The sequence below is a fragment of the Primulina eburnea genome, chromosome 16 (genome assembly GCF_022965805.1).
Source record: "Primulina eburnea isolate SZY01 chromosome 16, ASM2296580v1, whole genome shotgun sequence".
NCBI lineage: Eukaryota > Viridiplantae > Streptophyta > Magnoliopsida > Lamiales > Gesneriaceae > Primulina > Primulina eburnea.
The window spans coordinates 5,756,003-5,772,368 of NC_133116.1; the positions used below are offsets into that span (position 1 = coordinate 5,756,003).

Here is a 16,366-nt window from a genome sequence, read left to right on the forward strand (position 1 = left end):
TTGTAATTAATAGATAATAATAAGGATAAGGACAATGTGGTAAATTCACAATTCAATCTGTATATTTATATATATATAGATATAGATATAGATTTAACTAGTTAACATTGAATTCTTTAAATAATCAAATGAGATTCTCAGGCATACGTAGCTTTCGTGATTGTTATTTAAAGAAAGTGATGTCAATTACTTGATTGGGGTGGTCACGTAACAAAACAAGGAATGGTTAAACCTTTCAAATTGTCATGATTTTAAAATTAAAATTCCGAGGATATTATTATCCACCAGTAGAAGTCTTCAATTTCCAATTACAAATTGATGGAGCACCAATCTACAAGCAATTTGCTTGAAATGATTAAAATAAGACGATTGCCAGCTGGAAAAAGATTATTATGATCCTATAAGCTTATTTCATCCTACTCATGTGGACATTATCTCCATGATAGAATGGATGACCAAGATTTGCTCATGCATACATAAGACCCATTTTTTTTTTTTGAAATTGTATGTATGACAATATCTTATTCATTGAAATTAGGGATGACAATTTCCTCCGAACCCGTTGGAGGATCCGATACCCGACCCGAATAGAAGAGGGTATGGAGGGATTTTTAGACCCGATTAAATAATTGGGTAATCGGGTATGGGGATTTTCGGGTTTGAGTATGGAGGCGGGTTTGATATAATCTGACCCACGCCCTACCCGAATACCCGTTTAAATTAATATATATATATATGTATATATGTGTATATATATATATATATGTATATATGTATATATATAGTAATTATATTTATTTATATTAAAGATTCGTTTTCTCAAATCCAAGTAAATCGAAACTTTTTCTTTTCCCTTTATATATATATATATATATATATATATATAATATATATATATATATATGTATATATAGTAATTATATTTATTTATAATCCAAGTAAATCGATACTTTTTTTTTTCCCTTTATATATATATATGTGTGTGTATATATGTATATATATAGTAATTATAGTTATTTATATTAAAGATTCATTTTCTCAAATCCAAATAAATCAATACTTTTTCTTTTCTCTTCCCTTTCACTTTCACTTTTACGTTTCAAGGTTTTACTGCTATTTTATTTTCATTCAATTTCTCATATTCTTCATTGATAAGTTTATTCCATGTTTGACTTTATTTATTTTTGTTAAATTGCGTACTTTTGTTCAACTAATATAAACTATTTTTAATATTTTGTTTTTTTTTATAAAGTTTACTTTGCAAATTTGTATCAATAATAATTTTTCTTATTGTTCATTTAAATAATTTTTAAATATTCATAACTTCATTGAAACAATTTAAATTTGAAAAAATTCAATTGTATATGATAATAGGGTATTTGGGTAGGGTATGTGTATCCGATAATTCGATGGGTATGGAGATGGAGATGAAATTCAATACCCGATGGTTATGGGGATGAGTATGGGGATGTATTTAATAAATGGGTATGTGGATGGATGTATCAAATCTGACCCATACTCTATCCATTGTCATTCCTAATTGAAATAAAGTACAAGTAGTGCCTATATAGATAGAAATTCATGTACCGATCCTAAGGTTGCTTGAAGAGAATATGACGAATGTTTTGAGTAAGTTAATAAAGCAGGTGTAAAACCAGAATATTCCATCAGCGCAAAGGTTTTCTTGAAATAATGGATGTGACACGTGGCCGTGTTTCTATTGAGGTCAACTATGGGAGAACGGCCTCGAACTCGATAATCCCCTCACGCAACCTATCCGGGAAAGAAAATATCCCCAGTATTTTTTCTTGAATTTTTCTTGCACACAATTGGTAGAGAATTCAAAACATTGGTTTTCGGCTGTAGATCCTAATTTTCTTGCACGATTTTTTTGGGTTTCGCAAGAAATATTTGAAAACCTTTCATTTTCTGTATTTCTGCTCCAATGGAAATCCCGAAATTCTATGATTCATCCCTTCCTGTATTCATTTCATGGTTCATACTCGTCTATTTATTGGGTTATTTCATCATCTTCAAGAACTGGGGTAAACTGTACAGGGCTGAAGCTTCAAGCTGTCTCATGTCTCTTGCTCATGGCAACCCTGCATTCGTTTCATCCATTTTCTCAATCTTACTGTCTCAAAACAGTTTAACCCAGATAGAATTCGCTTCTCCAAACACTGCCTTCCAAAACTCAGTACTTGAATACAGCATATCTTATTTCTTACTGGACCTGTTGCACTATATTTTCTTGGTCCCAAGTGATGTCCTGTTCATTGCACACCATGTAGCGACACTATATGTCTTAATGACATGCCGATATGTGTTTGGAGTTGGAGCAGTTGCAATTCTTGGAATTTTAGTTCTTGCTGAGGCTACAACTACATGCCAAAACACATGGAGCCTAGCTAGATATCGCAAGGATGATTCGACCAAGGCTGCTGCTGTTTTAAATTTCTTGTCACCGATTTTTTATGCCTACTACAGTGTGGTGAGGGGGATTCTTGGACCACTGCTTGCCTACAAGATAGGATTGTATTTCAGCCGTGGTTTAGGTGATGGTGTGTTCCCTAATTGGGCTTGGATTTCTTGGATTGTCGTCATAGGATTAGGAATTGGGGCCAGCATTTTGTGGGTTCTGCATCTGTGGATTGACTTCTATAGAGAGAGAACCGAGAAAAACGCGAAGAAATTGAGCTAAGACATTCTAAGGTGACTGTAAAAGTTCAATAAAAAAGTGTAAAGTTAATTAGTTGCTACTGTACTTTGTTTCTAGGTATCTTTTACTCATCATTTTGAATCGTTGTTGTACATTGGCTGTAAGAATGCGGTTGCCAAAATCATAGCATATTCTTTAGATGGTTCAGTGGCATTTAATTACGAGGACAACAATTTATTTGCGAAGTAACTATTGCACTTTAAAAACACGACAATAAAAATATTCTATCGTACTAGTTAAAGCTCCTTATATTACAGAAAGTTGAAAGAGCACATACCAATTCAAGATTTTCCAGCAAATCATCGTATCGCAAGATTGTGATGCAAGGTGCCAAGAGCATCAGCTTCAATCCCTCCTGAAGAAAACTACTATCAGTGACTTTTGATGAATCAGGGTTGCCTTTATAGTTAATTTCTGCAAAGAAACCTCCTCCTTCGCCTCTGGCCACTCTCCCTGGATTAATGCAAATACACTTGATTTCCCTTCCTCCAATTCTTTCTTCGAGGGAGAGCACCCGTGTTCAAGGAAAATGGATTCATTTTAGTTTGGAAACGCGCCTGCAATAACCCACAGTGACTCCTGTCTAGAGAAGCTGTGAAACTATATATCTTCACTGTGATTAATAGAATCGTATGGAGAAGAATGGTTCTTAACCTTCACGAAATGAGCCAAGTCCGAAGGTAAAAAGAGAATATCAGGGACGATAAATGGAGAGCTTCATGTGGGAGGGAATAATCCAAGGGTACATCTTCTGCTGGTGGATATAGAGGATAGAAGCTGCTTCCAATAATATATAGAAATGAATCACACATCAATTTATAAAGGAGAAAACAAAGGAAACAATCTGAGGCATAGATCATTAAATCACCTGCATTGGTTAATAACATGCTTTGCTAAATTAGTCATGGGATGGTTGGACCCAATCGGATATCGATAGTTTTCCTCTGCACTAAGGTGCTTTAGTATGCCAGTGCTTTAGTATGTAACTTTCACCTGTAGAACAAAACAATTAATCGGGAAAATCTTAGGCATGTAGAATGACTTCCTCTTGTTCAAAAATTCTCTTTGGCAGGTAGAATCACTTCCTCTTGTTCGAAAATTCTCTTTTGCAGTTGGAATCACTTCCTCTGGTACAAAAAATTCTTATTTTATTGTTGTGCAAAAAGAAGGCTAAAGAAAATTTGCCAGTCTTCGTAAAATCGAGTGTCATGCGTGAAATTTAATGATTGGTGGTAAAGTTTATGGAATGCCAAACTAGGTGTAATTTTTTCACTGGAGATATTGGAAGCATTTTTTTATTTTTTGGGTTTTTTCTTTACAAAGTATAACTTTCGTTTGATGTTTCATTCCTCGAACTTCAGGAAATATGTGTTTCTCAGAAACATCAATCATATCCCCAGCAAAACACTACTATGATCATTAAGATTATCATACTCACCTCATTTGCAGAGAAAGTCCCTGGGTTAGGCATGCTGCGTATCTTGTCCACCAAAAAAATTAAATATATCAGTAATTTGACGTTATAAAATAGAATCATTTCTTGCAGAGCATAATTTTCAACTGATGATTGAGATCAGTTGGGTGAATATCGAAAGCATGCTGTCAAAACAACATAGAGCATATTTTAATACTACGGTGAGTACTATACCACGACTTACCTGCGGGAAAACAAAGTCGGGATTAGCATCCTGGATGGATGGTATGAGAATCACACGCACCACAGAACCCATATATTCAACATAATCTTGTTGTTTCAACAGATGAAGAAAACTCATTAGAGCATACCCCTTGTGACTTGACTAACCTTTCCAAGGATTTCAACCTGAAACATTTCATGAAATGTGCAATTTACAAGTCCTTTCTTAAGCCCCGGATGATCAGAATCGACGAAAGGCCGTAGCTGTCAAAGACAAATACAGAGCTGAAGATTTTCATCCCTCGTCACCAAGGACAAAACTCAAAAGCAATTGAGGCTGCTTCCGGCATTAATACACTAGAAGCTCAATTAAGGGCTCAAAGAATAAATCATCATTTGTTGTAAACGAACCTGCCGCAACAATCTATTCTGAGATTCATGTGATTAAAGAACTGCATTTAGGATCTCAAGGTTTTAAAAAATAGAAATCACAACCAACAAGAGAAGCCCCATAATATAATATCCTAAACAACAAGTTTAATTTCATATCTAGTTCTGTAATTTATACATGCAACACAGCAGGATGATCCATTCTTTGGAAGCAATTTCAATTTTATAATTTATAGGTAAATAAAAGAAATCACATTCGCCAAATGGCACACAAAATACTCTCTACAACCTTGTTATGCTATTTTTAGAACATAATAAAAAAAAAAATCTCAGTTCCTCGAGGATTCAGTGATTGGCTTATTTAGACCACTTACATCAAACACAAAGATAACATGATATAAGCAAACCATGGGTGAATTTTTATAAACTAAGAAATTGGAAGTTCTGAATATTGTGCTAGACCTTAAAATTACAAGCTAATCAAAGTTGTAGATGATAATCAGTTCCATAACACCTGAACATACTGATTCTTCCTCATTATGTAACGGAGAAAACATTCACATACCAATGACAGCTCGGGCACATCTAGAGAGAAATTTGTCATCTGAAGATTCTGATCTATGGCTTGTCTTTTGTAAGGATGGTCCTCACAAAAATCAACAGATAAGGGGACATAATCAATAATCTTAAACGCAATAAGGCGATGTCCACTAGGGTTGTGCCCTTCAACACCCACAATCTGTATTTGTCATTTAAAAATTTGACTCTTATCCTGCACAACTATTTGCAGAGTAAAAAAGGATTTTCCCAAGAAAAGTCACCTAACCTGTCCTGGGAAAACAGAGAACTGGTTTAACTTTTGCAAATCAAGACGAACACGCTGTCCTCCGGAATGCTCAGCAGTGTCAATAGCACAAACCAGACATGATGGATGAATAACTACCATAGACTTTTGTTAATGGATGGTAACACACGCCTTACTAAAAATATCGGCCTTGTCAAAACTTGATGGAGTAGTGTCACTCTCAAGCGTGGAGAAGTGTGATAATCTTGGCACTAATAAATTTACAACCAACCAGTCAACCACTGTGATCTAGTCATACAGATAAAAGTAATCATGTTGTCCACCCAGTGAACGAAGTAAAACTGCTACTGGAAATGCATCATTGAATTTTGAAACAACACAAGAGTTCTTTCTGGCGGTTGAAATGCCAATGAAATCCATTTATGCAACAAACAAATTGGCAGGAAACTTAAATGAGTTGACAACAGCGCATTACCTGCTTTGCAGCAAAACAGGCTTCTCCTTCAGGCGGCCTTCTTCCTCACAACAGATCATGCCAACAGCAAATATACTTTTCTGAAAGAGCACAATTCATTAGATATTAGGATAGAATATTTTGTGAAGATAGCACGATTGTGGCATTGGATAATAACCGCAGGAGATCATGCCTTCAGTTCAATAGCTTCTTGATTCCTTAAAACTTTACATATGTTAACAACAGCATGAGAACACAATCCTCAGTAATACGGAACTGAATTACCTGGGAAGCAATGGAAGGGTCAGACTAGTTCATCACATATTCCACCCGATACAAATGATATTGCTTGCTTTTTAATGCAATTTTCCAGAAAATAACTAAATCACCAAAAACAAATTTAGGAGCTTTTCCGGCATAGAAAGGTTAGCACACAGCAGTTCTAGAAAAAGAAAAAAGTACCTTGTCATCATCATACATGAACCTGCAACCTGGCTCGGATTCAGAACTAATAATGTACATGGTACACTTTCGGTTTGGCTGAACTCTCTTGATGATGCCATCCTCAGTATTTGTATGATCTTCGATCGTAACATTTTGTGTACTGTGATTCTCATGAAGTGAGGATTGGACAGCGAACTTGCTCTTTCTTTGCCCAAAAGTGTCACTGAATCTGGAGGTTTTCCAGAGGCAAATTTGCTTCCATTTGTTTTTTTACTGTTGAATCAGACGGTTTCATATTCACAGATGTGGGTTTACTGGTGGGAGTACCCAGTATGTCTTGTTTTACTTCTTGATATTCACCATCCAAAATCTTATTTAATATAACCTTTTATTCGATAATTTTGTATATGAAACAAAAAAATTGTGGCAAACAAAGAACACTTTAAACTAACTGTTGTGATAAGGGTTTGTTTCACCTTTATAAAAAGAAGAATCACTCACAGGGGAGATGAACTGGAAATTATTTTGGGCGGAGAAATATCCAAAATGGGATAGAAGATCAAGATTCTGTTAAATAAATTGCTAGCCAAAACATACAAGGGAAATGCAGCAGAGCAAGCAATACCTCTTTAACGCTCAGAAGTTTATAAGTATTAAACAAATGAAGGGAGAAATATGCTTCTATTGAACTAGGCATCACAATTTATTTAAAAATAAAAAATCCAAGTACCATGACTACAAACTAGTAAACATAAAACTAACATTATTCATTAATATTCAACTACATTTGATTTAGAAATCCCAAATTCTACAAAATACCAAATTCAATCAACGATATGAAATATTTACAATAACGACTTCGAATCTGCTTCATATCGAAATAAAATATTATTTATTGGTAGAATTTATAGTTCTTGGCTGATAAAATGATGCTCCTCATTCCTCCAATGGGTGCTACTATCATCAACGCAACCCCAAGAATGATGCATATCTGAAATTCAACAAATTTTTTTTAAAACAAAAATTAGCATTTATTCTTAAATAATAAAATACACACTGGCATATATAATAAACGAGTAGGTCTCTTGTGAGATGGTCTCACGAACTTTTATCTGTGAGACAGGTCAATCCTATCGATATTAACAATAAAAAGTAATATTTTTTCACGGATGACCCAAATAAGATACATGTCTCACAAAATACGACCCGTGAGACCGTCTTACGCAAGTTTTTACCATAATAAACTTACCCAATTAGTACACCACGACAAGGTGAAGATTCTGGGTTTCCGGACAACGAGCCACATGATGCAAGGCAGCTAAATACACAAACAAAATTTAATAATTAATAATAATATATTTAGTTTAATGAATTAATGATGTTGATTTTTTTTTTGGACTCACGAAGTAGGTTGTTGGTGCCAAAGCAAATCCACCAAAGAATCCGAGAAGGCCACCGAAGAAGGGGAATGTCATGCCAATGAACATGGTGAAGCCTGCAATATTGGAAACAAAAACAAGGGTTTCATCAAGAAAATGATAATAGAAACATTCATAATTTCGACGGCGGATTTAGATTAATCAATACTATAATGACGAAAAGTTCTTGATAGATGATTACATTAATCTAGACATTGTGCTTAAATTGTTCTTACCAACGTATAAAGTACGAGTGGTGAAACGGAGCTTAAAAGAAGGAGCAAATTTCAATCTCTTCACCAAGAAAGTCTCCAGCATGTCAAAAACAGGCATGGCGTAAATCTACATGGAAATGAGTTAGATCCACACATCATATAGAATTCTAAAATCGATCTACTGATTTTTGAGGTACCGTATAAGTTTCATCTAACCTGATAGCTTCCAATAACGTGTATCAAGACGAACATGTTAGCCATGGCGATGAGCCAAGTTGGTTTCTCCAGTGTAATCAAAATGTTGTCATCGACAGAGTTCCCGAACACGTAGTAACCGACAAAGGAAACCGGGAAATAACACAGTGCGACGACTAGATACGCGAAAATGACACCCTTCCACATAGGTTTCTTGGATGGTTGCTCGGGTGTTGAAGGGATCGTTGCCTGGATTTCCAACACGACATTGTGGCCAGCATATGCAAAGGCAACATCTCCCAGTGCATTGAAGAAGTTAAACGTTTTATCCGACGCACTGGTGCTCGATGAGGCATAGCTTACATCCTTCTGTACACCCTTAGCAAGTGAGGCTGTCCATGCAATGGTCGAGTAACTGTCCAAGAACCAAGTAAGTGTTAAGAAACTTAATTGAAACCACAATATGCTGACAAGGGAATGCCAGATTTGAGTATCTATATCGACGTTATGTTACCTGAGAGACATCACAGCAGCAGCGAGGGAGATAACAGAAATGGAGTTGAAGTTGGGCAGATGAGACAACACAAAATGAATTGATGCAAATATCATTATGAAATAGGTGAGCTTGATCTCCTTGCTGTCAGGCCAGACGGTGTGGTGGAATTTTTTCAGCGATTTCCCTCCGGTCACCATGTAAATGATACATGTACTAACTTCGACCACAAGCTGCTGAGGTACGACAATGTATAGCCCGAGTTTCTCGCCAAAAGCATGTTGTCCCAACTCGTGGTACCTGTCGAATCTCTTGCCGGGCACCATTTCGTGCATTTCCACCATCTGCCACAAGGTGTATAGGGTAATGATCCATGATAATACCATGACTGTTATTCCAGGTCCCCTGAACAAACGTGTGAAAAGAAATTAGGGTTTGCGAAAAACAAAATGAAATGACAGGAAAGTTAGAAAATACGTCCCGTTTGTTTGATATATCACATATATATACTTTTGCTTTTCGTGCTGTGTCATCAAATATTGTTTTTAACCCAAGATTTCTTTTACTTCTAGTCATTTTTTCACGAAATGCTATGACGCGGGACATATTAGCAATATCCAAGTTATATCTCGTTAAACTTTCACAGACTTATAGACCAAAAAGCCAGTAACAAAATCAGGACGTGCTTACCATCCCATGTGTGACATTGCATACGGAAGACTGAGCACACCAGCTCCAACCATGGCGGTAACATTATGGAAAGTGGAGTACCACCATTTCGCGTTACGAGAAGAAGTGATGGGAAGCCAATCGTCGATGGCCTTCTCCTGCTCCGTCTTGGCATCGTCCCGTGGTTCTACAGATGGCGCCATTGTCTCTTCTATTTCTTTGCTTTTTCAAACTGAAAAAACAATAGAATTTCAAAGAGGGGATATGTATGCTCTTCCTTTCCTTTTGGTTCAAACCACAGAACGATGGAGATTCTTGTTCCTGTGAATTCAAGATTTATAGAGTAGCTTTCTTTAAAGGCGATGGCGGTCCTATGGTTTCTCTTCGGGGATTAAATGGAGACCTGTGGGAATGTTGGTGGAATGCCGACATTCGTGGAGACGAATAAGTCGAGAAAGTGTGGACGAAATCATTTGTTGGTTAGCAAAAAATAAGGATTCTTGTAGCACACGAGGAATGTGTGTGAATCTTGGCTGAGATAAAAACTTGGAATTAATTGCTGAACTTACGTGTGTAAGTGTTTGATCTATAAGCGGATTCATGCCATAAATTTGCAATTTCAACGTTTTACTAGTAAAATTTTTTAAAAGTTTTTTAAACATAAAAACTACGTGAAAAAGTCTCATTGGTCAATTTTATGAGATATATCTTCTATCTGACCGAAATAAGTTTTATCCAAAAAAATATTACTTTTAAGTAATCTAGAATGAATGGAATCGACTTAACGCACGGATATAGACTTTTTTTTAAAAAAATTTCAAATCTAATAATTTGAATTTATAGTTCAAAATCTTTTGATTTTGAAATTCTCACACAAAACCATATCTTTCCCTCTCTCTATATCCGTACTTATCTTATATGATTAGTATCAATCACTTAAAACAAGTAATTTTGATTTGTTAAAATAATAAGATAAGATAGAATTATCTAGTTTATCATTCAATAAAATCATCATAAATGTTCTTGAAATAATTAACTTGGATTGTGTTTGGATGGAACACTAGGAAAAAAAGGCTAATTTGAGACTTACACTGAAGTAATTCAAATCAATCTCCCCACTTATTACTACTACAATTATACTAATCATGATTGATTCAAATTTTAAAAGGGTAGGTATCTTGTGATACGGTCTCACGAATCTTTATTTGTGAGACGAGTTAACTCTATCGATGTTCACAATAAAAAGTAATACTATTAACATAAAAAGTAATAATTTTTCATGGATAACCCAAATAAGATATTTGTATCACAAAATACGACCAGTGAGATCGTCTGACACAAGTTTTGTCATTCTAAAAATATTAGTCATTTGAAATTTATTTAAGATGGAGCTGAGCTTCCTCTGTTTAACTTATTTAATTAATGAAAATAGCTAGATTTGCTGTCAGATGACAATCAAAAGGAGATATTTGATATTTCTAAATAATTGTATAGGAAGGTCTTCGGGTCATATAATAAAAATCACAATAAATATATATTTCAGTTAATTTTTAATTCACCTATAACTATTTTTGGAACACATGAAATATAATAAAAAAAAATGAGGTTTTTTAGATACTTGTTTGCATATTCTGGAAATCTTTATCGAAGAATAGGTCTCTTGCTAGATGATCTTATCTGTCACGAATTTTTATCTGTGAGATTGATCAATAATACTAATATTCACAATAAAAAGAATACTCTTAGCATAAAATTTAATATCATGAATGACCCAAATAAAAAATCCGTCTGACGTCGATTATCATTTTTTGCATGTCCTCGAAAATTTGAAACAAGTTCTTGCTAATGGTAAGAAAAGGGGGTTCGATTCCGACAGTCGGCTTTCTCTATTTTTCAATTTATTATTAAATAAAATAAAATGCGATACGTGAGATCATCTCACGTAAATTTTTATCTTTATTGAATGGCCAACTGCGTAATAAAATCACAATCCCGATCTATTAGTCACTACGTACCACTACAAAAAAACGGTATGCTTAGCGACGGATAAACCCGTCGCAAATTGCTTTGGTTTTTTGTAGTGTACGATAAGATCATATGTAAGATTCTCACTTTTCCGAATTCCCAAAATTACTAATATTTTTTTTTTCAGATTTTATCAAATACATTTCAATACAAAAAATATAGTCCCAATTATTTTCAATTTTATTCGTGATTAATAATTGAATTTTTTTTAAAAAAAATACTAATTAGATCGTAAATTCTATGAATATGAATGATGATGTGCATGAATTGTTGATGATCTATATAATATAAGAAAGAAAATATATAGACTAACAAAATTTGGTATTTTTAAATGTGCAAACAAATATATTTTAATTCTTTAATAACAAAATTATGACAAATATTTAACATAGAAAAATATGTCATTGATATCATTATTTGTTATATAAATTTGAGTACTCAAAAATTATATATTAGTATAATAATTGAAATAATTAATACTCAAATATCATATCTTAATATTATATTTTTAATGCTTTATATAGATTTTAACACGAAAAAAGACATACGAGCTGACAGAATGTAAACATATTTTGTCATGGATAAGAGAGTACAAAAACATTATTTTTCAGATAGAAACTGAATGTAAAGTGGATATTTAAAGCAAATTCATCCTTAAAAAAATCATTAGATAACAATATATTCCAGGCTTACTCTTACACAACTCCTATGCACAGCTTACGGTCTCCACAGATATGTGCACAACAAAAGCTGAAAAACATCAAATATACAGTCGACTGTCGAGGTCATAGGTAGTCCAGGACCCTAGTAGAACTATAGAAAAATTCATACAAACACGTGAAATCTAACTCACTGCACAACTAAGGTTTCTTGATTCTGACTTTTCCTCGGTGGAGAGTTCATCAAGTTCTCTGCAGCCAGGCCTTGAGCGCCGAAACACAGGTAATTGTTCAGCAGTCTTGAATTGAGAGACTTGTGTTTACGCCTCATTTCCACTTTTTCGATGTTAGGGGATTGGTTTGAGCTCGATGGACCGGCACTTTCACTTCCGCTGTCAACATTTACGACCTTTCTTGCAACAGCAGTCGACCAGGACGACTCGGAATAGGCGCTTGAAGGGGAACCCAGGTTTGACTTTGGCAGCATTTGCAGCACACCGTGTGTCAGCCCTTCAGCATGCTTGTTCTTTGGGGATGGGCTATGAAGATTACTTTGTACAGACATTATCCTTTCATTGTTCGGAAACGAGGAAAACCGTGAAAATTGATTCCTTTTTGGGATAGGGCTGTTGCTGAAACTGGAATGCCTTCTGTCCGATATAACGGAATCGGTGTCTCCCGAGTGGGAATCATCTGTAACTGAGTTTCTCTCTCTTTGTAGGCCAACGGAGCAACATCTTGAGACGATTTGCAGCATTGCTTAGAGAACCGGACCTCCTATGTTTACCGGATTGCTCAATTTCACCCGAGTAACCTAACTCTGTGCCCGTCGAATCGCCACTCAGGAGACACACGTCTTCAAGCCCGGAGTGTAAGAATATTTCTGCATCAGGGATTTTGAAAACTGTCCCTGGACTACCACCAATACCATTCGATCTCAAATGGGAAACAATAGCTTTTCTTGTGATTCTATCTTGACAATTCGAAATCCCTCCGGCTGATATCAACCGCTTTATCAGAATCTCAGAAGATGCTGATCTTGGCCGTTGCTTGAGGATATCCAAAGTTGTGTTTCCATCAGCATCGCGAAGATTAAGGTTTATGCAAGGAACCGACATGAGAAGTTCGACTATATCATACTGTATGTTCTCGATGACAGCCATGTGAAGAACCGTTCTGCCCTCTTTGTTCTTAACATTGATTGTGTCCTCGAGATCTACAAGTTTTCCAGCAACCAACAGTTTCATGAGTTCAATTTGCCGGTCGAGTCTTCGAAAAGTCGGGGCTCTAAAACCAGCAACGGCCATGTGAAGAAAAGTGTCTCCATAGTTGTTTGTTATTGAGGTAGAAGAAGGCGATGCATATACAAGAATCTCGATGACAGATAGGTGACCTAGGTACGCAGCCACGTTCAAAGCTGTGTTACCTCGATTGTCGACTAAGTTAATGATGCCATGTGTTGATTTTAAAAACTTAACTACCTGCAAATTGGTGAGAAAAAGAGTTGAAATCCAGTGTCAGAAGTGAATGTCACGCAAAAGAAATGCATCGAAACAGAATTCAACATGAGCAAGAACGAATTCTGAAATTCTAAGGTTCTATCACAATTAAATATGGATACTCTCTGGTAAAAGACACGTCGATGACTTGGAAGCAGCAAAGATTAACAAGATTGTGCACTTGACAAGCATATACTACTCATGCAGTCAAATTCATTAAAGCAAATCTAATTGCACTAACTGGGAATGAAACTCAAGCACCATCTTCCCACATTATCAATTAGCAAACACCAAGAACAATTTTAAACGTGCATAAGCCTCAAATAACCAGAGGCTTCATACTTCTTAATTCTTAGCATATTTGTGCAAGTGAATTCAAGAACTTCAATGATATATCAACACCGCTCTATAATATATACCATTAAACACCAAAAAATGAAACTAAGAGAGGTGCTGCGTCTATTATGATATAATGAACAAAAGACAACTCACTGAGTTCAAGAAAGTGCATGAACACAAGCAACTCACCTCAACCTGCCCTCTACCGGAGGCCGAATGCAAAAGAGTAGATCCCTGAGCATCCCTATAACTCAAAATATCACATCCATCCCTCAAAAGATCCCTCAACATCTCAACATTGCCACCTCTAGCGGCAGCATGAACCGCTCTATTCACCATTTCAGAATAAAAAACTGGAGAAATTTCCCTTTTTTGCACCTTTGTTGAGAGTAGTGCATACTCAAACGACATCCTGAAAACCTCGGAGTTCTTGCTCCGTGCCGCGGCGTAGAAGATATCAGTAACCCCATATTCCCCTTCTCCAAACACCAAAATGGGGTCCCTATCCAACAATTCCTTCACAAAAATCACATCCCCCGCTGAAGCAGCAGTGTACAAAAGCCAACCACCATATCCAGCCCTTATCAAAGAATTGTGCCCTTTGTCTATCTCACATTCTTCGAGGAGTTTTTGGGCAACTTGAGACCTACATTTGGATACATCATTAAACTTTTCCTCATCGTCCCACACGGTTTCGAGCCTTCGAATTCTTGGGAGAGAGGTTAATTTAATGAGAAGGTTTGGGTCAATGTAGAGAAGCTCTCTAACTAGATCATAATGCCCATTTGCAGCTGCCCAATCAATGGGGGAAGCAAACCACCATTGATCTCCAGTGCTTTCCCATCTCAAGGGAAAGAAATTAGAAGGCATTGGCCAATACAATTAGCACAAAATTCTCAAAAATCCACACAAATTACGAGAAAAGAAAATAGTATATAGCCAGTAAATCACTAGCATATAAAAAATGATACTTATGGTGAATAAACAGAGAATTGAAGACAATTATCTTACAGCGGACTCAGCCAAAAACAGCTCAAAAGGTGAGGAAGAAAATAGTAGCACAGAAAGTAAGTGTTTTTGGGAGCAAGATTTTGCTAAGCCCAAAGAAGGTTCTTTACGTAAGGGAACCCGGACGAGGAAAAAACTGATCAAAAGAAGCACATTAGAACAAAATCAAGAAAAGGGATTTCTCAAAATTTACAGAGCATATGAAGGAACAGAGAAAAGAGACTTGACACTGCTAATCGTGGCAAACATGATAGATTTTGGATGAAATCTATTTTGAACCAGGACTATTTGAAGTGATAATAGACGGTCTTATAGATAGTATTTATGAGATGAGTTTTTTATTATGTCATCTATAAAAAAAAAGTATTATTTTTTATGTTAATATTATTATTTTTTATTGTGTTTATCGATAAGATTGATCTGTTTCACATATAAAAGTTCGTGAGATCGTCTCAAAAAAGATTTAAAAAAACCACACGTTTATTTATAAAGTATTATATTATATATTAGTATAGTATTGCCGGCTATTTTCTTTTTTGGACACCAAAATTACTGCTCCAATTTCCAATCAAGAAATCTTACATACTTTCCTGTAGGGATGTAAATGAGCCGAGCTGTTCGCGAGTTTTTCGAATATCGATTCGTTAAAAAGCTCGTTCGGGCTCGTTCGTTAAGCTTATCGAGCCGAGCCCGAGCCTTATTTTGGGCTCGACAATTTTGTGGAGCCGAGCTTGAGATTAATGACGTTCGGCTCGTTAGCTCGTAAACATGTTCGATAATAGGTTCGTGAGCTCAAAATTGAGCTCGGCTCGTTTAGCTGGCTCGTGAGCTCGAGCTCGAGCTCGGCTCGTTTAAGTGGTTCATGAGCTCGGGTTCGATCTCGGCTCGTTTAGGTAGATCGTGAGCTCGAATTTGAGATAATTAATGAGTTATAATATTAAAATAATTGTGTATGATAAATAATAATAAATTAAAAATTAAAAATCTATACATATTATAAAAGTGTGAATTAAAGTCAAAGTTATTTGTTTTTATTTGCTTGTAGATGAAGTGAACATATATTTTTCACAAAATATTAAATTGAATATGATTTGTTTTATTTTGTAAATCTATAATCTTTTGAATGAGTTATATATGCAAGAAGTTTCTCAGAAAAAAATTAATATATACAAATTTAATACTTCCAATAATATAGTATGAAATATAAAAAAAAATTATGTTATCTTAATTTTGAATTTTTGTATTTAAATAACATATTGTATAAATATGTTATATCATTAAAGAGTTGAACACTTTTTGATAAATATAATAAAATATTAATTAAATCATATTTTGTCAGTTGTCTAGAAGATAAAATAACCAAAATTCATTGATTTTATTTGCTTGTAGATTAAGTTA

The 16,366-nt window shown here is 35.2% G+C and overlaps 2 protein-coding genes and 1 pseudogene across 4 annotated transcripts; 1 reads left to right on the forward strand and 2 right to left on the reverse strand.

Moving 5' to 3' along the window:
- Positions 1-1,615: 1,615 nt before the first annotated feature.
- LOC140816933 (TLC domain-containing protein At5g14285-like) lies at positions 1,616-4,649 on the forward strand. 3 transcript variants are annotated; one of them, XM_073176442.1, is made up of 2 exons: positions 1,616-2,712; positions 3,832-4,649. In XM_073176442.1, exon 1 carries the CDS (start codon positions 1,946-1,948, stop codon positions 2,699-2,701), a length of 756 nt encoding a protein of 251 aa, XP_073032543.1. In that variant the 5' UTR covers positions 1,616-1,945; the 3' UTR covers positions 2,702-2,712; positions 3,832-4,649. The 3 variants fall into 3 exon arrangements, with proteins under 3 accessions (XP_073032543.1, XP_073032542.1, XP_073032541.1); XM_073176441.1 differs by lacking the exon at positions 3,832-4,649 and adding an exon at positions 2,977-3,114; XM_073176440.1 differs by lacking the exon at positions 3,832-4,649 and having other exon boundaries at positions 1,618-2,857.
- Positions 4,650-7,194: 2,545 nt separating this feature from the next.
- Positions 7,195-9,758, reverse strand: LOC140816215 (lysine histidine transporter-like 2). The gene is made up of 7 exons (XM_073175316.1): positions 9,460-9,758; positions 8,791-9,174; positions 8,298-8,691; positions 8,103-8,208; positions 7,852-7,943; positions 7,698-7,766; positions 7,195-7,439 (listed from the first exon to the last, which is right to left on the reverse strand). Exons 1-7 carry the CDS (start codon positions 9,639-9,641, stop codon positions 7,341-7,343), a joined length of 1,326 nt encoding a protein of 441 aa, XP_073031417.1. The 5' UTR covers positions 9,642-9,758; the 3' UTR covers positions 7,195-7,340.
- A 2,364-nt stretch (positions 9,759-12,122) lies between these two features.
- Positions 12,123-15,256, reverse strand: LOC140816214 (uncharacterized; annotated as a pseudogene).
- Positions 15,257-16,366: the final 1,110 nt, after the last annotated feature.